Source organism: Lasioglossum baleicum, chromosome 10, assembly GCF_051020765.1.
Source record: "Lasioglossum baleicum chromosome 10, iyLasBale1, whole genome shotgun sequence".
NCBI lineage: Eukaryota > Metazoa > Arthropoda > Insecta > Hymenoptera > Halictidae > Lasioglossum > Lasioglossum baleicum.
This window is the reverse complement of record NC_134938.1, coordinates 3832194-3856369: the sequence shown is the minus strand read 5'-3', so window position 1 is coordinate 3856369 and position 24176 is coordinate 3832194. Positions and strand designations below refer to the sequence as shown.

The 24176-nt window shown below is 34.3% G+C and overlaps 2 protein-coding genes across 3 annotated transcripts; both read left to right on the top strand.

Annotated features, from left to right (window-relative positions):
- The first annotated feature begins 16431 nt into the window (after positions 1–16431).
- Positions 16432–21119, top strand: L(2)41ab (lethal (2) 41Ab). Its single transcript, XM_076432740.1, has 8 exons — positions 16432–16896; positions 17844–18466; positions 18732–18975; positions 19059–19469; positions 19563–20081; positions 20157–20444; positions 20513–20671; positions 20734–21119. The coding sequence occupies exons 1-8, from the start codon at positions 16765–16767 to the stop codon at positions 20950–20952; spliced, it is 2595 nt and encodes an 864-aa protein (XP_076288855.1). The 5' UTR covers positions 16432–16764; the 3' UTR covers positions 20953–21119.
- Positions 21120–21262: 143 nt separating this feature from the next.
- Positions 21263–23736, top strand: LOC143213143 (facilitated trehalose transporter Tret1-2 homolog). 2 transcript variants are annotated; one of them, XM_076432743.1, is made up of 3 exons: positions 21263–21602; positions 21773–21853; positions 22081–23736. In XM_076432743.1, the coding sequence occupies exon 3, from the start codon at positions 22108–22110 to the stop codon at positions 23518–23520; it is 1413 nt and encodes a 470-aa protein (XP_076288858.1). In that variant the 5' UTR covers positions 21263–21602; positions 21773–21853; positions 22081–22107; the 3' UTR covers positions 23521–23736. The 2 variants fall into 2 exon arrangements, with proteins under 2 accessions (XP_076288858.1, XP_076288857.1); XM_076432742.1 differs by having other exon boundaries at positions 21263–21646.
- The last annotated feature ends 440 nt before the right edge of the window (positions 23737–24176 follow it).

Sequence of the window (24176 nt, the reverse complement as noted above, 5' to 3'; positions counted from 1 at the left end):
AACTAATACATTGATGTCCTTAAATATTTTTAACATGTCCACTGCTTTAAATTGAACGTGTACATTTTTGTCATACATGCATAAAATCCGCAGTCTAGTCATAAGCTTCCCGATGTGTCTGATGTATCGCGTACCCGACTCGAGCCCGATATGCGAAAAACCAAGACAAGGTAATAAAAGTAGTGGTTTTTCCCCCTCCCCAAGTTAGCACAGGGTCCTCGATGTCGAAAACTGAGATTCGACTCCCCAGAGTACCCCTAAATGACGTGTCAAAATTTCATTAAGTTCGGAATACTTTCCAGGTAGACGCCTTTTTTCGACCTGCCGACTGGACTATATGAAAAAACTTGACGACACTGAGGAAAATGAAAAATTGAATAACTCCAAGAAAAATGGAAAACTTAATGACTCCGAGAAAAATAAAGAACTTACTGACTCTGAGGAAAATGAAAACTTTAATAACTCTCAGTTAATAAGCTGTCTTCAATGCCTCTTAAAAATGCAATTAATCGCATGTAGCGATTGATCAGGTGTTTCTCTCTCTATATTAAAAAATATTTAAAAATCCTTTGACAAATCTGTTTTGTGGCGTCAGGATACTGCTGTCGATATTCCATCACAGTTTGTATAGTATATATTATTTCTCCACTTTGTTTCTATATAAAATTTTAATATGATCCTCCATTAGTTTAACGCCCCGTTCAGCGGTATCATTGACCACCTTCAGTCTATGTTTCAGTCAGTCTACTTATTATTCATAATAACTTCTTTTTCCGATATTATAACTGTTTTTCTTTTGTAGATTGGAGCATATTAATGAATTTATTTATAAGGGAGTAGAGAGACTTCCAGGATTGCAAAATATTCATTTACTCATTTCTCGATAATACAAACACGGGGTTTTTCACTAGTCAAAAACGCTAGATAAAACATCGATCTAGGGCGCTATCTGCCTCAAAAGTCCTATTTTTTCGATTACGAGGCGTAATTTTCATTATTCGGCAGCATGTAGCTATGAAAATAGCTATATGCGCAGTTGTATGCTTCCAAATAATGCAAATTACGTCCCTTAATATCTCTGTCAGTTATGTATATATAAAAAAACTCTTCAAACAAAAGTTGTAGTATATAAGGAGGTGGATATAGTATCAGAGAAAAAATTTTTTTTCAAAGTAATTATTTCAAGTTTTCAAAGTCACGGATGTTTTTTCTATCAACAACTGTTTATGCTACATACGGATTCTTAAAGAGAAAAAAGACAAATTCAACGATATATCATAACGTCTATTTATGTAAAGATTTAAAAAATTCAAAATTTTCAAATTTGCTGCGCCTCATTTTCCCATGATCCAATCGGCCCCAAAATTTTTCCAGATCATTTTCTCAACATTTGTTACAATTCTGGTTTACGGGACAAAAAAATTTCATGGTCGAAAAATAAGGTCCACCCTAATGTCCATATACGTAAATTACGAGAAGCAGTAAAGGGTGCTTAACGTCGAAGAAGAAAATCCTGGTAATTAAAACTTAATATGTACTACATTCTACGTTATTAGAATAATTGTAGTTTAATTATGATACATTTTATATCAACATTTTTTATTTACACTTAGAAACGCACTGTCTCGGAAGGAAATGGACATTCGAGAGAAGCAATAAAATTAGAGCATCATCGCGAAAAAAGATGAGTTTGCAATAACCTCAATATTTTATGAAATTCTATTATAATTATAGTTATGACTGTGTTTTTTTATTATAGGAAGACAGAAGATCAAATAAACTTGTGTATGCTAGTATAAAATCAATTTATATATATTATACAATTTATTTTATTATTTGTTTGACAACTAATAAATCTACAAATTGTTTCATAAACTAAAAAATACTTCCTGCATTTTCGTATTCTCCAATCAGTCCAAATAAATACCATCAACCTGTTCTCGATCATATACCAATTTTTATTAATGCAATTATGACAATAACAAAACGTTTCTAGTTAAAATGAATACATATTTTGAACATAGTTTTAACATTTTTAATTTTTTGGAAGGTTAAAAAATGTAATTAAAAAAGTAATGAAAAATAAAAATAAAAAAAAATCCTCGCTGCACGGGGACTCGAAGGCTAGCTCCAGATTGCGATTCATACGCTCGACGGCTCGACAGTCGAATTTCAGTTTCGTTTCCGTAAGCCGTAAAGCATGGCAACATGGCAAGTGCTAAAAATAGATTGCGGCTGGCACAAGCGCACAAGCAGCGCACACGGATATAGTAATGGTACGCTGGTGAGTGTAGCGCGCGGGCGCGTTGCTAACACGATACCAATACAGTGTCTTCTGCACCGACGAAATTCCGTCGTTGGCCTCCTGTTTCTCACTCCAGTCAGAATATATCCTAGAGGGCGTAAGAGAACACCGAAAAATTCGAGTCCCGCCAACTCCCGTAAGGCTGGCAGTCTTTAACAGTATCTCGTCGGTGGCCATGGGCACCGACGAGATACTATTAAAGACTGCCAGCCCCTGTGTTATTCCGCGGGACCGGTAAGTGGGCGCGAGTGGGCGCGGGGATAACGGGAAAGTTACAGTGATCTGATATACCACAGCGGTAAAAGTTCCACAATCGACGCGATATTCGTCAAGTTGAAGAAGAATGATATAGTAGAATGCTGACATTACCTATTCTGTAATTGCCTTATAATACTATATATAATTCTCTTATTGCATTCTTATTTTCCTTATTATCACCATTGTAATAATTGTTTACAATATAATCGATAGTTTATAGATGTAGGAAAAATGGAAGTAATTACTACGTAATATTCTACAAATGTATTGGAATTTAAAAGTAATTTGAACATTATTGCGTTATATATAAAATAATGATTCTTAAAAAATATTTTGTTATGTTGTGTAATGACAAAATTCAATCGTTCTTATTAAGATCCTTAGTAGGAAACAGAAAATTAATTTTTTTACTTATTTATCCCATACTTGTAATGCTCGACAGCATTATTGACTGCAATTATTAAAGTAGAGGTAGTAACAAGATAAAAGTATTAACTAATTAAACTAATTTTCGACGGCTCCTATCCATACAATGTTCTTTAGAGGCAGTATTTCGTACGATGATATCTAAAAAAATAATTCTATTTGACTCTATACGAATATTTCTTGCACCATATATGACGCTATTTAAAAAGTGCGTGTAACATTATTTTATTTCATTCTGAACTGAACCACTTCCTGAAACATGATTCATTTATGAGTACATTGTGCGACGAGACGAAGAGCTAGCAGACGAAGTCGAAGTCGAAATCTTAAAAGAATAAGGACTCTCCGCGTCTCTTTTTTTCCCGACGCTGTCCTTCTTTGTGTCCGAAACTTGCGTCGCTCATTGCATAAGCAAATATCATCGGAATTATATAATTTTGGTATCATTATCATAAAAAGAAACAAAATTCACCAAATATGTTAAGTAAAATCCTATAAAAAAATAATGATAAATAATTAAGCTTTGTTGTTTGATTAGTAGTCTCACACCGATATACCCGACCCGACCCGTATCATGTTACAATGTTTCACTCCACTCCACGGCGACCGAAGCCCCCGAGCTTCACTTCCCTTTTCTCCGTTCGTCATCATAGAATAGTGTTTCCTGAAAATTGAATGTCTCTGGCCAGACTCGAGTTTTCGACATTTATAGCAAGCTTGCTATAATCTTATCTTATATGTCAAAATTTAGTTTTCTATTTAAAATATTTTGTTGTTAAAACTCATTAATAGTTTTAAATAGTACTTGAATATATTTAAAATGATATTGGAATATTGGAATATTACAATTTGGAATGAAGGGCCTAGCCGGACGAGATAGTCCTTCGAATTATTTAAACAGCCGTTGTGCCATTCAATTTTCGGTCCATTTTCCCCATTTACTTGCATTAATTTAATCATATAATTGCATTTAATTGAAATTGATATTTGAGATTTTTTCCCGATTTTTTGGTTCAAAATGTTAATTACACAAAGTGAAAAACACGCAAAAATTCGACAAATGCAGGTTTTTTAGAGAAATTGAAAAATAGCATTGATCATATTTTTAGACTATCAACATATGTACCAGAACTTTTTTTACGACAGCTCGTAAACGACAAAGAGGGACTGAGGAACGAGGCAGCCGACACAGTTCAAAAGGCTGCGTACCGATTACATCAATGCACATAGGAAAGTTTTTTATTTTTCAATCTTTTTTACGGAATTACCAACGTATTTGTGAGATCCTTCTAATTAAAATGAGCCTAAATACGGCATAATTTGAGCCATATTTACTTATTTAAAGTGTGATAATAATTACCTAATATAGGTTATTATAATATAGGTCATTTAATATAATATATTTATAATTATAAATAATTTAACGATGTGCGGGCCGCTCGATGTTCGGGTTCGAGTCGGGTCGGGTCGCAGAAAGTCCGGCGGCGGCCCTTCGATTCGACTTCGAATTCGTCGGGCGGGTACGAAAAGAATCGAACAAGTTCGGGCGGACGAGTTATTGCGTTATCCGAGATTCAAATACTCTGCGTTCTTATGACATACATAATGGTAATAATGGTTTTCTTTCTTTACTTATAACGTGATTTTTAATATACTTGGTTTTTTTATAACTACATTAGGTATATTCGCCAAACGCGTGCCTGCTCTTTATTTGTATTAAAGCTTGAATAATGCACTTTTCATGTGAAAAACTTAAAAGACAATATTTCTAGCTTTTTAACGAATTTTCTCCGAATGAACTTAGATATGTATCGATAATATCATTAAAATGTCTTTACGGAAGTTATACAATACACCTAGAAGATTACAATATGGTAAAGTATGGCAATAATTAAAAACGAAATATAAATATAAACATTATACGTATTATATTTCGTGTTTAATTACTAAGTAATTACACAACAAAATTTTTTTCGATTTCTTTAAAATTAAAAAAAAAAAATTTTTTTTAATTTTTTTTTGTACCTTACGATGATGTTTCCGCTTACAATAATCGAAAATTATCCCAATGCAAGAGTGAGTTAATCATCTCTACTCGCGAGAATACATTTTCAAAGAATATCGATGAAAGTACAAAAAAAAATTTATATTACAATCTTTAAAAAAACAATCAGTTCAAAACGAATTATTAACTGAGATTAAATTGAAAATTAATATAAACTATATGATAATTATTAATAACATTGATGTTGAAAACGGATTGATTAATGGAGCACACATGCGGAATATTAAAATTTATTACTTTTCAAGAAAATACTAAAATTCCGTCTATATTGTGGTTAGATTTTCAATTGGCCAGAGTAGGAGTGAAAGTAAGAACTCGTTATCGTGATTATATGAAAAATGCACAAATATTGATCAAAATTTTACACCAATAATTAAAATATCGAATCAAGTAAATATGTCGAGTGAGGAAAAATATCAAATCACACGTAGTCAATTTCCAGTGGTTCCTGCTGAAGCGATTACGATTCATAAAAGTCAGGGACAAACATACGAGAAAGTATGTTTGGATTTTAAAAAATCAGAAAGGCGAACTTTACAAATATTGTATGTAGCACTGAGCAGAGTTTCAAAATTGAGCGCAGTTTATATATTTTGGGACAATTTAAATTAACAGTATCGAAGAAAACCAAGATCACTACTGCAAACCCGGATAATGAGGAGTTGTATCGTTTGCGAAAAACTAATTAAGACAATTTATTTTGCAACATTAGTATGCTATAACAAGGAACCAAGCGAGCAACGAGCATACAATGTTGGTTTAATGTGACGCCATATAGCAAACATTTTGATAAGTAGAAAACTATTGAATTTCCCTCAAAACGTATAATCTTCTTAAAACGTACACTTAATAATGATAATAATATACTGCAACTAACGAATCGGGAAGTTCTTTGTGTGGCTCGTGGAGAGTCACACACCAAATAAAAAAAAACATTAATAGCTATAGGTACTACTAGCCATGCGTACCACTAACCCTTTCGCAAGAGCAGTCCTATCCGCGAGCGAGCAAAGCGAGCGAGCAAAAACAACCCTACTCGCGAGCGAGCGAAGCGAGCGAGCAACAATAACCCTCTAGTTTTTTATTTTATATGATTTTATTTTAAGTTAATTTCTATTTTATTTTATATTGTATACTATATATTATCTTTTAAGAATTTGTGTAAGATTAATGATAGTTAAGTAGGTTACTTAACAGTTAATAAAAACATCACCCACTGAAAAGTTATCATAACTTATTACATACCACGTTGTAAATATTTTCTTATAATTTTTTCACGTGAAACGTGCATTATTTCAAATTTTAATACAAATAACGATCATGCACATGTCTGCCGAATATACCTAATGTACTTATATAAAAATCACATTATGGACAAGTTATGAAAGAAATACGTACCATTATTATTATTATCTATTTCATAAGAACGCACAGTTGATTCTCGGGTATCGCGATAACTCGTTCGCGCGATCTTGTTCTATTGTTTTAGAAGCCGCCCGACAAAGGTGAGTCATGAGTACACTGCGGATCTTTATGCAAAATAAAAAATGTTTGCATTGATTGCACGGCACATGAGCCAAATATAAATTGTATTCTTCTTTTAATTATCCTATTAAGCTGAAACTAATACGTTGATGTCCTTAAATATTTTTAACATGTCCACTGCTTTAAATTGAACGTGTACATTTTTGTCATACATGCATAAAATCCGCAGTCTAGTCATAAGCTTCCCGATGTGTCTGATGTATCGTGTACCCGACTCGAGCCCGATAGGCGAAAAACCAAAACGAGGTAATAAAAGTAGTGGTTTTTTCCCCCTCCCCAAGTTAGCACAGGGTCCTTGAGGTCGAAAACTGAGATTCGACACCCCAGAGTACCCCTAAATGACGTGTCAAAATTTCATTAAGTTCGGAATACTTTCCAGGTAGACGCCTTTTTTCGACCTGCCGACTGGACTATATGAAAAAACTTGACGACACTGAGGAAAATGAAAAATTGAATAACTCCAAGAAAAATGGAAAACTTAATGACTCCGAGAAAAATAAAGAACTTACTGACTCTGAGGAAAATGAAAACTTTAATAACTCTCAGTTAATAAGCTGTCTTCAATGCCTCTTAAAAATGCAATTAATCGCATGTAGGGATTGATCAGGTGTTTCTCTCTCTATATTAAAAAATATTTAAAAATCCTTTGACAAATCTGTTTTGTGGCGTCAGGATACTGCTGTCGATATTCCATCACAGTTTGTATAGTATATATTATTTCTCCACTTTGTTTCTATATAAAATTTTAATATGATCCTCCATTAGTTTAACGCCCCGTTCAGCGGTATCATTGACCACCTTCAGTCTATGTTTCAGTCAGTCTACTTATTATTCATAATAACTTCTTTTTCCGATATTTTAACTGTTTTTCTTTTGTAGATTGGAGCGTATTAATGAATTTAGTCAAGGTAGTAGAGAGACTTCCAGGATTGCAAGATATTCATTTACTCATTTCTCGATAATACAAACACGGGGTTTTTCACTAGTCAAAAACGCTAGATAAAACATCGATCTAGGGCGCTATCTGCCTCAAAAGTCCTATTTTTTCGATTACGAGGCGTAATTTTCATTATTCGGCAGCATGTAGCTATGAAAATAGCTACCGAATAGTGCAAATTACGCCCCTTAATATCTCTGTCAGTTATGTATATATAAAAAAACTCTTCAAACAAAAGTTGTAGTATATAAGGAGGTGGATATAGTGGATATAGTATCAGAGAAAAAATTTTTTTTCAAAGTAATTATTTCAAGTTTTCAAAGTCACGGATGTTTTTTCTATCAACAACTGTTTATGCTACATACGGATTCTTAAAGAGAAAAAAGACAAATTCAACGATATATCATAACGTCTATTTATGTAAAGATTTAAAAAATTCAAAATTTTCAAATTTGCTGCGCCTCATTTTCCCATGATCCAATCGGCCCCAAAATTTTTCCAGATCATTTTCTCAACATTTGTTACAATTCTGGTTTACGGGACAAAAAAATTTCATGGTCGAAAAATAAGGTCCACCCTAATGTCCATATACGTAAATTACGAGAAGCAGTAAAGGGTGCTTAACGTCGAAGAAGAAAATCCTGGTAATTAAAACTTAATATGTACTACATGCTACGTTATTAGAATAATTGTAGTTTAATTATGATACATTTTATATCAACATTTTTTATTTACACTTAGAAACGCACTGTCTCGGAAGGAAATGGACATTCGAGAGAAGCAATAAAATTAGAGCATCATCGCGAAAAAAGATGAGTTTGCAATAACCTCAATATTTTATGAAATTCTATTATAATTATAGTTATGACTGTGTTTTTTTATTTTAGGAAGACAGAACATCAAATAAACTTGTGTATGCTAGTATAAAATCAATTTATATATATTCTACAATTTATTTTATTATTTGTTTGACAACTAATAAATCTACAAATTGTTTCATAAACTAAAAAATACTTCCTGCATTTTCGTATTCTCCAATCAGTCCAAATAAATACCATCAAACTGTTCTCGATCATATACCAATTTTTATTAATGCAATTATGACAGTAACAAAACGTTTCTATTTAAAATGAATACATATTTTGAACATAGTTTTAACATTTTTAATTTTTTGGAAGGTTAAAAAATGTAATTAAAAAAGTAATGAAAAAAAAAATAAAAAAAAAATCCTCGCTGCACGGGGACCCGAAGTCTAGCTCCAGATTGCGATTCATACGCTCGACGGCTCGACAGTCGAATTTCAGTTTCGTTTCCGTAAGCCGTAAAGCATGGCAACATGGCAAGTGCTAAAAATAGATTGTGGCTGGCATAAGCGCACAAGCAGCGCACACGGATATAGTAAAGGTACGCTGGTGAGTGTAGCGCGCGGGCGCGTTGCTAACACGATACCAATACAGTGTCTTCTGCACCGACGAAATGCCGTCGTTGGCCTCCTGTTTCTCACTCCAGTCAGAATATATCCTAGAGGGCGTAAGAGAACACCGAAAAATTCGAGTCCCGCCAACTCCCGTAAGGCTGGCAGTCTTTAACAGTATCTCGTCGGTGGCCATGGGCAACTATGATACATAGCTCGACTACTTGGGAAGGAGAGGAGGAAAAAGGAAGGAGGCGTTTCGTCCCAGGCCCGCCAGAGGACTCATCAGTAAGGCTGACTGGCGGACCTTGCCTTAGACGTGGGGATGTCGGAAGGCGATTGAGGACGGTATCAGAGAGTATATGAGAGTGCTCACGCCCGGGTTTTGGCCGTGCCGCTTTTGTCTCCACATCATGTTTAGCCTGGAACAGCTCCTACATCATCTTTAGCATGGAACAGAACCTACATCATCTTTAGCAAGAAACAGAACCCACTTTACTGTTAGCACATCTGACGACATCTGTGTCGCTCGAATATTTCTCTTACGCCCTCTAGGATATATTCTGACTGGAGTGAGGAACAGGAGGCCACCAGAGGCCACCACAGAAGACACTGTATCGTGTTAGCAACGCGCCCGCGCGCTACACTCGCCAACGTACCTTTACTATATCCGTGTGCGCTGCTTGTGCGCTTATGCCAGCCACAATCTATTTTTAGCACTTGCCATGTTGCCATGTTCTATTGCTTTACGGCGGAAGCGAAACTGAAATTCGGCTGTCGAGCCGTCGAGCGTATGAATCGCAATCTGGAGCTAGCATTCGAGTCCCCGTGCAGCGGGGATTTTTTTTTAATTTTTATTTTTCATTACTTTTTTAATTACATTTTTTAACCTTCCAAAAAATTAAAAATGTAAAAACTATGTTCAAAATATGTATTCATTTTAAATAGAAACGTTTTGTTACTGTCATAATTGCATTAATAAAAATTGGTATATGATCGAGAACAGGTTGATGGTATTTATTTGGACTGATTGGAGAATACGAAAATGCAGGAAGTATTTTTTATATAGTTTATGAAACAATTTGTAGATTTATTAGTTGTCAAACAAATAATAAAATAAATTGTATAATATATATAAATTGATTTTATACTAGCATACACAAGTTTATTTATTAAAAAATACAGTCATAACTATAATTATAATAGAATTTCATAAAATGTATATTGAGGTTATTGCAAACTCATCTTTTTTCGCAATGATGCTCTAATTTCATTGCTTCTCTCGAATGTCCATTTCCTTCCGAGACAGTGGCGTTTCTAGCAGGTGTAAATAAAAAATGTTGATATAAAATGTATCATAATTAAACTACAATTATTCTAATAACGTGGAATGTAGTACATATTAAGTTTTAGTTACCCGGATTTTCTTCTTCGACGTTAAGCACTCTTTACTGCTTCTCGTAATTTACGTATATGCAACATTAAGGTGGACCTTATTTTTCGACCATGAAATTTTTTTGGTCCCGTAAACCAGAATTGTGACAAATGTTGAGAAAATGGTCTGGAAAAATTTTGGGGCCGTTTGGATCATGGGAAAATGAGTTTTTAATGGAAAATGAGAATTTTTTAAATCATGACATAAATAGACGTTATGATATATCGTTGAATTTGTCTTTTTTCTCTTTAAGAATCCATATATAGCATAAACAGTTGTTGATAGAAAAAACATCCGTGACCTTGAAAACTTTAAATAATGACTGAAAAAATTTTTTTTCTTTGATACTATATCCACCTCCTTATATACTACAACTTTTGTTTGAAGAGTTTTTTCATATATGTATACATAACTGACAGAGATATTATATATAAATAAATTCATTAATACGCTCCAATCTACAGAAGAACAAGAAAGCGAGCTAATAAAAACGTGGTAAAAATAGTTCTAATATCGGAAAAAGAAGTTGTTATGAGTAATAAGTAGTCTGACTGAAACATGGACTGAAGGTGGTCAATGATACCGCTGAACGGGGCGTTAAACTAATGGAGGATCATAATAAAATTTTATCTAGAAACAAAGAGGAGAAATAATATATGTATACTATACAAACTGTGATGGTATGTCGAAAGCAGTATCCTGACGCCACAAAGCAGAATTTGTCAAAGGATTTGTAAATATTTTTTAATATAGCGAGAAACACCTGATCAATCCCTACATGATTAATTGCATTTTTAAGAGGCATTGAAGACTGCTTGTTAACTGGGATATTATTAAATTTTTCATTTTCCTCAGAGTCAGTAAGTTCTTTATTTTTTTCAAAGTCATTAAGTTTTCCATTTTTCTTGGAGTTATTAAATTTTTCATTTTCCTCAGTGCCGTCAAGTTTTTTCATAGAGTCATTGAAGTTTCCATTTTTCTTGGAGTTATTAAATTTTTCATTTTCCTCAGCGTCATTAAGTTCTTTATTTTTCTCGGAGTCATTAAGTTTATCATTTTTCTTGGAGTCATTGAAAAGTCCCTCTTTGTCGTTTACGCGCTGTCGTAAAAAAAGTTCTGATATGTTGCTAGTCTAAAAATATGATCAATGCTACTTTTCAGTTTCTCAAATAAATCTGCATTTGTCGAATTTTTGCGTGTTTTTCAGTTTGTGTAATTAACATTTTGAACCAAAAAATCGGGAAAAAATCTCAATTATCAATTTCAATTAAATGCAATTATATGATTAAATTAATGCAAGTAAATGGGAAAAATTGACCGAAAATTGAATGGCGCAACGGCTGTTTAAATAATTCGGAGGACTACCTCGTCCGGCTAGACCCTTCATTCCAAATTGTAATATTCCAATATTTCAGTATCATTTTTAATATTGTTCAAGTACTATTTAAAACTATTGATGAGTTTTAACAACAAAATATTTTAAATGGAAAACTAAATTTTGACAAATAAGATACGATTATAGCAAGCTTGCTATAAATGTCGAAAACTCGAGTATGGCTAGAGACATTCAATTTTCAGGAAACACTATTCTATGATGACGAACGGAGAAAAGGGAAGTGAAGCTCGAGGGTTTCGGTCGCCGTGGAGTGGAGTGAAACATTGTAACATGATACGGGTCGGGTCGGGTATATCGGTGTAAAATAACAGAATATTTTTTAAGAATTATTATTTTATATTAAAACGTTTGTAGCTCATTGCAACGTCGACCGATTTTGACGAAATTTTCAGAATATGTTTAATTGACACAGATTTACAAAACGTATTTTTTAAATTTTCAATGTCGGCCCATATAAAGATGTTGTAAAATGCAATTTTTTGTAAGTAAGTAAATACGTATTTATTTATTTATTTCAGCCTCGTGGCCCAGAAATTGGACATGGATTATAATTCTCGAAGCCAATCATCCCTCTATTTATCCATTCATCCGTTCCTCCACCCATCCATCCATATCCCATGCCACATCAAATACCTTATTGTCTATGTGATCTATCCCAATGTCTCCCCGCTAATCCTGCCTCTCTCTTGATTATCCCTTGTGATTAATTCTTTCCTTTTTTTCTCTATACTCCTAACCCATTCTACAATTTCTCCCACTCTTTTCTCCTGTACTATCTTTTCTATACCTATGTTAATTCTTTCTACCCCTTCACAGTCTTCTGCCAGGTAGTTTCCCCAAGTTTCTCTCATTTTTTCTACAATTCCGATCAGTTACTATTTTTGAAAAAATTATTTTCACATCCTGTACTAAACTAATTGTTCTAGCTTCCCAAAAAGTTCAAATCGTATAGTATAATATTAAAAAATTTATCATTTTTAGAGCGTCCGAAAATTTTTGCGAGTCACAGTATGTACATATATCGCGCACAGAACACAATTCTTCTTTCTATTAAATCGCATTTCTTAGGTCAAACAATTGCGTTTTGTAATGTATAATAACATGTAATAACGTTAAAAATTACTTAATATACACCCGCGGTAAAATCAATAAGTATAACTTTCCTCCTCACAGCAGAAACGTCGAAAAAATTTTTACAATGATGTCCCACAATAAAAAAATCTGAAAAAAATTGACGACACTGCCTGCTGTAGTACTTTATCGAGGAACCAAACAGTAAAAAGCATGTTTTCATATTTTCTAGAAATCTATATTTTTCCGATTTTTGGGGGGTTTTTCATTATTTACGACCACAGTTTGCAACCAAAAAATCTGAAAAAATTCTATAAAATGCGTCTTAGGATCCAAAATATGTAACATTTTTTTTAGAATTTTAGAACGTATTTGAGACCGGAAAATTGCGCTCGACTGTGCAACAGGCCTAACGGTTCTGGAGAACCGATTACACTGTCCAACACCAAATTTGTTTTCAATATACTGTTGGGTCCTTCTTATAGAGTTTTTTGCGCTGATTCCAAATCTGTCCTTAATTTTTCTCCTATACGCACAGTTTTTGAAAAACATGGCTTTGAAAAAAGAACATATTTTTCAACTTTAAACAAATATTGTGGTTATTATAAAAGATATTGAATTGTTCTTTACAGCAAAAGATTCTGTAGACTTTCCCGAATACAGTGATATCCATATTAATACATTATGATTGTTTAAACATGTTTAAACAATGATTAAAGACGGAGAGACACTACTTTTGCACCAATTTTTGAGGATATTTTTCAATTTATCTCAAAAAATTAGGGTCCAGCGGAAAATCGAACTATACCACGCGATAGAGCAGACTTTTATCTTGAGAAACCACCCTTTCAAGTTTGTAACGTCGACGTTTTTTTCGAACCAGAAAACAAAATAACTAATATAGAATATTAGAATGTAATGGAGAAGCGTTTGAGCATCTTCTTCAATAAAGACATTTTTTGAAAATATCTCGAGATCTAATAATTTTTTGCCATGTGTACCCCAATCATTTTTTACGTAGAATGAACAGAAGAATCGATCTGTGTAAAAAACAATATGCATTTCTATATAAAGAAATGATGCAATTGTTAATTGCACATGCACTGCTGCATCCAAAAAAAGTTAAAGACCTACAGATGTAGTTTTCTTCGAACCATTTATCTTTCTCCTTTTGCATTTTTTTGTAAATGCAATAATAACCGAGTTATGACTTGTAACAATTGCGTGAATCACCCTGTATACTTAAAATTTAAAAAATACGTTTTATAGATTTGTGTCAATTAAACATATTCTGAAAATTTCAGGGTAACCCTAAAGTTATTCTTCTAAATTTTCGTAGAAAGAATTGGTTTTCAATTTGGTTTAATTAATAATAACTGTGCCTAAAAATATGAAAAAAATTGGAGACAATATTGATGACAGTAAGTATTTCATCATTAAATTAATTTCCAAGATGGTGGCTTTTAAACATCGATATAAAATCTGTGTTTCTTCGAAATCTTCCGGCTTTTCTATTTTTTAAAACTAGAGTTTGCAACAAAGGCTCGGGAAAAATTAAAATACTTCTATGAATATAATTTATATTATTAGAGATTTGTATATTAGTTACATATTTGATATAAAACAATATAAACTGTATGTCCTAATCCTGGCCAATGATGATGTACGATCTGATCCAGTCTAAAGATGATGTAGGATCTGATCCAGGCTAAAGATGATGTAGGATCTGTTCTAGGCTAAAGATGATGTAGGATCTGATCCAGGCTAAAGATGATGTAGGATCTTGTCCATGCTAAAGATGATGTAGGATCTTGTCCATGCTAAAGATGATGTAGGATCTTGTCCATGCTAAAGATGATGTAGGAGCTGATCCAGGCTAAGTACTAGAGTAGGGGGCAGCACTATATGGGCACGGCCAAAACCCGGGCGTGAGCACTCTCATATACTCTCTGACGGTATATATGCTAATCGTTGAGGAACGAGTACTTGCGGGAAAGGCCTAGTCGAGTGCCTGTCCCTCTTGTGACGCATGTCTGAAGTTCGGCCTCCACACGTCGTGTAGTCCTACACAGTCCTACATCAGTGTAGGACTACACGACGTGTGGAGGCCAAACTTCAGACATGCGCCACAAGAGGGACAGGCACTCGACTAGGCCTTTCCCGCAAGTACTCGTTCCTCAACGATTAGCATATATACCGTCCTCAATCGCCTTCCGACATCCCCACGTCTAAGGCAAGGTCCGCCAGTCAGCCTTACTGATAAGTCCTCTGGCGGGCCTGGGACGAAACGCCTCCTTCCTTTTTCCTCCTCTCCTTCCCAAGTAGTCGAGCTATGTATCATAGTTGCCCATGGCTATGCTAGCTCCTACAATGGTGACCCCGACGTTCGAACACGCAACCTTCTCTCTGATTGGAGTCAGACGACACGGAGCCCAGAGGAAACTACCAGAGGAAACTACCACACACGTCAATCAAGTTGGCATTGCTCGGCGGGCTTGAGCACTGGCTCGCCACAACCCCGATGGCTCGAGCGGCTGACCGACTCGCCATCGTGATACATGCGGCTGACCGACTCGCCATCGTGATACATGCGCTGACCGACTCGCCATCGTGATACATGCGCTGACCGACTCGCCATCGTGATACATGCGCTGACCACCTCGCCATCGGTGATTCATACACATCCCGAGCAACACGCCTTCTCACACAAAAAAAAAACCTATCATTCGATACCCTCATTAGGGGGGGAGTATGTAGGACTACACGACGTGTGGAGGCCAAACTTCAGACATGCGCCACAAGAGGGACAGGCACTCGACTAGGCCTTTCCCGCAAGTACTCGTTCCTCAACGATTAGCATATATACCGTCCTCAATCGCCTTCCGACATCCCCACGTCTAAGGCAAGGTCCGCCAGTCAGCCTTACTGATGAGTCCTCTGGCGGGCCTGGGACGAAACGCCTCCTTCCTTTTTCCTCCTCTCCTTCCCAAGTAGTCGAGCTATGTATCATAGTTGCCCATGGCTATGCTAGCTCCTACATCAGGTCGGGAACAGCGCCATCTAACGGCAGACTGGGAACTAACGGTTTGATTTAGTTCCAAAATGTACCGCCAGACGGCGCTGTTACCTGCCTGATGTGCTCTGTCGGTAACATTTGGCTAGCAGTTTCAGCGTTTTGCCGCTAGATGGCGCCATTACCGACCTGATTTGCTCTGTCGGTAACATTTGGCTAGCAGTTTCAGCGTTTTGCTGCTAGATGGCGCTATTACCGGCCTGATTTGCTCTGTCGGTAACATTTGGCTAGCAGTTTCAGCGTTTTGCTGCTAGATGGCGTTGTAAGTATTTTTTATTATTATTTAAGAATTTGCATTACGTCTTATGGGGAAAGCGGCACGAATCATTTGCTGCTATATCGAATATCCAATACTCTTGATTTTTCATCGATAAATGTAAATATAACGTGTCGGAGAATAAATAATAACCAATTAATTTCTCTGGCAGAATTTACCGAAAATTGTTACGGTTAGAAATTATTTACAGATATTTATGCAAGTTCCAGCGACAATCAGAATTGATTGTGCCACCTACTTTCTGGGCTCATTTCATACGGCTCCTGATCAGTGTTACCAGACAGGGGCAATCAGGGGTGATCAGGGGTAATCGAATATCGGGAGTCTCGAGTCTCGGCTGGTCTTGGCGCGTCTCGGCGTTATAGCAACCAATAGCAATCGGTTGAACCGGTGTTAGTTTAAATGGAAATGAAATATTGATGACTACGGTACGCTTGTAATTACTGTAGTACGTAATACGAATGCGCAAGACAATCAAAGTAGTTTTGTGCATTTAAATACTACATCTATTATTGTGCAAGATAAATCATTTTCAAAGCAAATAAAAATCATAGAAAAGACGATGGATTTACCTGACATATCTGCATTAAATGTACTGGATCCAGATGACAAATTAATGGAAAAATTTCAAAAAACACTTCATACACATCTATCAAATGTTAATAACAAACTTTCTGAAGAAATACTTGAACTGGTAAGGGTAAAATGTATATTACATCGAATTTACAACATGTTTTTACTATTAACCCCTTGCACTCCTTTGTCGAGTGTGATTCGACATCGGAGAAAGAAAAAATGTAAATGAAACGGGTTCTTGTATGCGTTTGGTTCTTCCTTTATTTATTTAATTGTCTTATTCTTTAGTTAAAACAAATATAAGTTTCAGAAATATAAATTACAACAGTTTCAGAGCTATATTTAATATAATTAGTAAACAAAATTGTTTGAAATGAGTAGCAGTCGAGGAACTGCCCTTTGAAGTAAATTTCAAACGAGACACTTAAAATAGTAGGTAGTCGTTGGCAATAAAATTGCCACGGTGGTCACCGATGACTAGCGCTACTGCCTTACTTTGAACAATTGACGTAATATTAGTAGTCCTGAATATCAGTTTATCAATTTTGAAATAAATTAACTTATATTGTAAGGTGCAAATTTCTTTATCAAGTAATTAAAACCCTTAACACTCGAATGGTGACTCTGAGTCATCACTAAAAATTGCTATATTATTCAAAATATTGTTTAGATCAGACCTGGCGACGCTGGCTCAAAAAGCACATGTCTTACCGAGCAAGAGAAGGAGAGCTTACCGAGCAAGGAAGGAGAGAAGCAGCAACATGTGTTTTTCGAGCCAGCATCGCCCAGGTCCGGTTTAGATTATTAAATATGTTGGTATCTAATCAACTACTAAACATTTAGATATTGTATGAGGTATTATACTAATTTCATATCCACAATGTTCCCAAGAGTCGAAAATTTGTTGACTTTCTATAGCTATTTGTCAAAGTGGGAAAACGATCTAAAAGACATATAAAATTCGATGATACTTACAATATAAAGTTATTGTCGCACTGTCATATTACTAATACAATAGTAACCATGTTCCAATTAAACTAATATTACTAATTTGTATATTTTTAGGAAGCCTCCGTAAAAAAGGTAGAAAAAGAGATAGAATCGGAAGGTGTAGATCTTTATCAGACACAGCAACAAGTCGAACAGCAACATACAAATATTAGCCAATATTTTGAAGCGTTGTCTAAAATTACACTTTTAAGAGAAAAGAAAGACCACAGTGTGGAAGAAGCTAAAGAAGCTTTGAAAAAGAATCATGATAAATTAGACGATGAAAAGAACAAACAGAAAAAATGTTCCCAAGAGTTGAAAAATTTGTTGACTTTCTACAGCTATTTGTCAAAGTGGGAAAACGAGCTGAACGATTACTTAAAAATATCTAAACAGATCTCCTCGCAAGATGCGAGTAAAAGGAAGAAGTTGATCAGTAAAAAGTACCAACGAGATTTTATTTTGTATCGATTGCAAGAAGAGATCTGGAAAGTCGAAGAAGAAATAGCATATCTAGACGAGCAATTACAAATTAAAGATAAAAAGAAGGCAGATACTAATAGAATGATAATAGATGTGAATACAGATCTAGAGACTTTATATGCGGAACGTAAAGACTTACACGATGTATGGAAGTCTGTTGTGACAAGTATTTACAAAAGAAATAGTATTTATGATCAGTTGCATTCTCAACACGAGTAAGCACCATTATTCTTAACATAAGTACAAACATTCACAGCTTTTGAAAGAATGTACAGAACAAATTTTTCGATTTATTAAAAGCCTCTGATTTATATTCCAAAACTCGATCTCATAAGAGTGTTGTTGTTTCTCAACTCATTTTTTATTGCCATGTCGCTACTAATAATTTTTTAAATAAATTTATTTTTTAGTTTTATAAAATTGACGAGTACGTTTTTATTTTATATAGTTCTACGTTATAATGTAGTATGTATTTCTTAGAGAAGATCGTAAGTCATACAATACACTCTTCCTGGAAGTACAGAAAGTTAAAAAAGAATCGGAAAAGGAGATGGAGATCAATGAACATTTGACATCTTTATCATTTCGTTTAGAGAATGATATTAGAATTGTTTCAAAAGTAGTAACGATGTATAATGAAAAAATTGCAAATTTCGAATGGCAGTTACTAAATTTATTAAAAATCAATGAGCACATACAAGCTGATTATGATTCTACGTTTGCTGTACGTAATATTTTCAAATGTTGTTATCTCAAAATTATTTGGATAATTTCAAATTATCGTTATAAAATGTGATTTGCTTTTAGAAATACCAGAATTGTTTGTACGAAGAGGAACAAGTGAACAAGAAATTTGAGATGATAGTTGGGAAAAAAGCGAATTTAGAGAACACGATATTCCAAAAGTTAGAAGAAAAAATTATATCCGATAAAACCGCGCAATATGTAAACGAATTATTACTAAATACAAAAAACGCTATATTGGAACATGAAGTTTCGCTTGCTCGTACAGAAAATTCATACGGAAATAGTCTTTTGGAAGTGGAAAGATTTACAAATGTCTTTGAAAACCTAAAGAAAGAATTGCATGACATTTCGAAAAGAAATATAGAGAAGGGAAAGAAAATAGACGAATTTCAAAAGGAGATGAAAAAGCATGAAGTAACACTTGAACGAAAACAACAAAAACTTCTAGAAATAAATAAACTTATTGAACAGGTTATATATATATATATATATATATATATATCTACATATTTTACATTTATTTTATTGTTCTGATTTAGAATTTTAATTCATGAATCATTTCAGATCACACCACATGTCGGTGAAGATTTGGGTCCACAAGATTTAAAGATTATTGGCTTGGAAAAAACTATTCAGGAACTTCTACAAAATATTCACAAAGCGCAACAATTTTGGATGCGACAACAAGGTTTTATGGTTTCGTTAAGTCAACAAAGAGAATCACAACTAAAAGAAATGAATCTTCTCGACAAGGAGATTATGATAATGGGACAAAAGAATTTTAAATTGGAATATGCATTGAATATGCTTACGAAAGACGAAGCACATGTGAATAAGATCATACTTTCTCTCCAACAAAAGCTGTTACGCATGAACACAGGTTTAGTAATGCAAAAGGATTTGAAAGAGGAATTGGAAGACAAAAATTGTATAAAAAAGAACGAATACGTTCTCTCGTTTCAAGAATTGGAATTAGAGCTTATAAAATTACAGAGTGATACGAAAAATTTAGGTGCAGAAAAACAAATATTAAAAGAGGATTTGAAATCTGCGCTAGAAGAAAGTTTGTCTTGGGAAAAGAAAGTAAGTAAAATGATAATTTTATGTTTTTCGACATTTTTTCATTTACATATATAGAACAGCGATGATATATTTCAGGTACAACTTGTGCAAGAAACTGTGAAAAAGATAAAGGAGGAGAATAGTGCAGGAGGTATGGCATTAATGAAAAGTGAGATACATAAAATGGAAATGCGACTTTCTTATCTGCGAAAAATACAGGAAAAATTAGTTCACGACATGGAACTCTGTGTGGCAAGGAGAGACGTTATATTTAACAAAGTGATTGGAAAATATAAGAAAAATCCGAGAGAAAGTCATAATGAAAAAGTAATAATTCACAAACGTCTCTCGGATCAGCGGATAAAAATCAAACAATTTATGAAGGTATTTCTCGTCTTTATCTTATCAGTCGATCGAAAAAATTTGAACTAATTTTTTTTCGGGATTTACAGGTATTAAGACGAACCGATAATACAATAGGACAAGTAAAAAATCAATTAAAAAGTACAGAAGAACAATTAGTTAAATGTAAACAGGATTTACAAAATATAAAAGAACTCATTCCTGATATAGAAAACGAGATTCAACAACTGGAAATGTTAAAATACCATGTATGCATTCAATCCTATCTTTGCAATATAGCTTTAAACTGATTTGGTTTTTGGTTTTTCAGAATTTACACAATTTGGTTCTTAAACAAAGGAAAGCAAAGCAGTTGCATAATGTAAAAAGTGGCACTTATAAAATGATGTATAAAAGTGAAGACACAATAGAAGAAAATTTGAAAGTAGAACACAGCTATCGTCAATATTTGAAACATGTGTTGGAAAGAACTAATCATGATTTTCCAACGTTACAAACTAATTTACAGAAAATATTAGCAACTTTGTAAATCCTTCAAAAAATCTTACAAAGAATGTTAAAGCATCGACCATTGGATGTCGATTTTCTGGTTAAAATAAATCGTTTTGGAACGGAAATAGCCAAAAAAGTGTTTAAGCACTTTATTGGGTTGGCAAGAAAGTGATTTTGGTATTTTAAGGTGAAGCAAAACGGAATTTCTTTATTCAAGCGATGGACTTTAATCAATAAAATATTTTCTCATTTATTCTTTTTGGCAAAAGATCATCGAGCAAAAGGGAAAATACCTTATTCATTAAAGTTCGTTGCTTGAATAAAAAAAAATTGGGCTCTCTATGGCACCTTAGAAATTTTGTTCTATTTCGTAATTTTTTGTATCACTGTGTCGTACGTATTAAGATAAATTGATTGCCTTTAGTCCAAAGTATCCACAATTATCAAGTTATATCAAATTCTCGATGAACAACATCGAGAATTGCAGATAAGAGTAATATACATTAGAGAATTATCAAACACAGATAAGAGAGTTTTTCTTTTTATAGTTTGTTCGTATTCTAATCTGTTCTCTTTATTATGCATGGTTGACGCGAAACTGGAAGTGAATATGCATATGTATATGCATAAAAACAAACTGGTAAATTTAAAATCAGACACGAGACAATCGGATAGAATAATATAAAGGTAATCTTTATGGACAGTAATTTGTGTCGGAAATTAAAAGCAAGGTAATAAACAGATACGTCGATTAAATCAAGCTTAATCTTTTTATTCCGACATACCGTTGATAAGAAACGGATATATGTCAAGATAGTGACTACATTTGACTCTCATAAGTATTGTATTTCTTAAAGTGCACCTAGCCTTAGCACACTGAAACATTTCTCGGGATATAGAAGACACATTTCCGCACCACGGCGACATAACATCATACGGTACGTAATAACAACAATAATGTACAACTTACTGTTGTAAACATCGAATTGTTAACAACTCTTCCATTAGAGGGGACACAGAAACGAATTTACTTTTTACATTAAGCATTAGTTTGAATTTAAAATAAGTTCAATGCTTTGTTATTTTTCCATTTGTTCTTTCGAAGCACAGCACTGATTTCAAATAAGTGTCTGGTTACAATTAAATCTAATATAATTGTTTCCAGGTTCTACACCGAAGAAATTTGGGCAACATGAATGAAAAGAGCCTTGGAATTTCACAGCATGTGTTGGTTACCAACGGGGAGAACCATTCTGTGCCAGCCAAGAAATTACCACAATATGTCGCCAGTTTATCTTCAACTCTGGGAGCTTTAGCAGCTGGTATGGTCTTAGGATGGACTTCTTCTGCTGGCACTGATGGAGCAGACCTAGCAAGCCAGTATAACATTTCCATTTCTCCCACTGAATTTTCATGGATGGGATCGTTAACTACACTTGGTGCTGGAGTAATGTGTATACCTATCGGAATTTTGACTGATTTCATTGGAAGAAAGACTTCAATGTTATTGATGGTGGTTCCTTTTATCGTGGGTTGGCTACTTATCATTTGTTCCAATTCCGTAGTTATGTTCTACGTTGGTAGATTCATTACTGGTCTTGCATCTGGCGCGTTTTGCGTAGCTGCGCCAATGTATACAGCAGAAATATCCGAAAGTTCAATTCGTGGAAGTCTTGGATCATACTTCCAATTGCTTCTCACAGTAGGAATCTTCTTGTCATACTTATTGGGTAATTGGATAAGTATGTTTGCACTGTCCATCGTTTCTGCCATTGCTCCTCTGGTCTTCTTCGTAGTTTTTATATTTATGCCGGAATCGCCGAGATATTATTTGCAAAAGGGAAACGAGGATGCTGCCAGAAAAAGCTTAATTAAATTGTACGGCGAGCAATATGATATAGATGGCGCATTAAATAGTCAATTGGAAGCCATAGAAGAAAATCGAAGAAATAAAGTTTCTTTTTCGACTATGATCAAATCTAGAGTAACTATGAAGGGTTTTGTAATTGGTTATGGTCTCATGATTTTCCAACAATTCAGCGGTGTGAACACTATTGTATTTTATGGTAGTAGCATCTTTGCTCAAGCTGCCAGTAGTTTGACACCTGGCATCTCTATGATTATTATTGGTGTAATACAATTTGCAGCTGTTTTTATTAGTACATTACTTGTAGATCGCTTAGGTAGAAGAATATTGCTATTAGCATCAATAGTATGTCTGTTTTTGTCAACGTTTGCTCTTGGTGTTTACTACTACCTTCTGGAAATTAAGGAAGACGTTAGTTCAATCACTTGGTTACCTCTATTATCTATATGTGTATTTGTTATCATGTTTTCGTTTGGTTTTGGCCCGCTCCCATGGATGATGATGGGTGAGATTTTTGCACCGGAAGTGAAAGGTGTAGCTGCAAGTAGTGCTGGTCTTTTAAATTGGTTAATGGCCTTCCTTGTAACCAAATTTTATACAGATTTAAAAGTAGCACTAGGTACTGGCGGTACATTTTGGTTATTCTCTGGAATATCTGCAATTGGAATTTTCTTTGTATATATATTAGTTCCTGAAACCAAAGGTAAATCTTTAGAAAGTATTTTAAGAGATCTTTAGTAAGTAATCTTCAATCTCACACAACCCTTTTTAAAATGATCCTCCACGAGACTGATTATAAATTTACAGTTGTTTTGAAATGCATTTTATTTGTTTATACGATTAACAACGAAGAAACAAACCGACAAAAATTATCTAAAATATATTGTTATAATTCATATTTTCTGTAAACATGAATTTTTTGTGCATTTAATGTTAATAAAATTGATATAAAACTTATCTTACTGATTCGTTTTAACTATTTGTAATGTATTAACTTCAATTTCTCTGTTATAATCGCGAAATTTTTTTCGCGGGTACATTATATACAGGGTGAGGCGCCAGAAACAGGCCACCTGAACTTGCTTGGTTTCGAGGGGGCATTAATCTGATGTTAGTAGCTTTTTTGTAGGTGGACGCGTAAAGGACATATGAAGGTCAATTCCATTTTTTTTAATGGAATGAGGTATTTTTTAATACATCAATCGATGCAGCTGGACATTCGTTATAAAAAAGTACTAACCTATGTATGTCGAAAAGTTAGTAGTTCAGGAGATATTTCAATTTAACCTTACGCCCCCTCGAAACCAAGCAAGTTCCATCTGATGCATTTCTTCCTAACACCAATAGCAGCCGAGTTATTCAGGTGGCCTGTTTCTGGCGCCTCTCACCCTGTA

What these genes read in the sequence shown, in the direction of transcription:
- LOC143213143 (XM_076432743.1), top strand. Translation starts at nt 22,108, where the DNA reads ATGAATGAAAAGAGCCTTGGAATTTCACAGCATGTGTTGGTTACCAAC.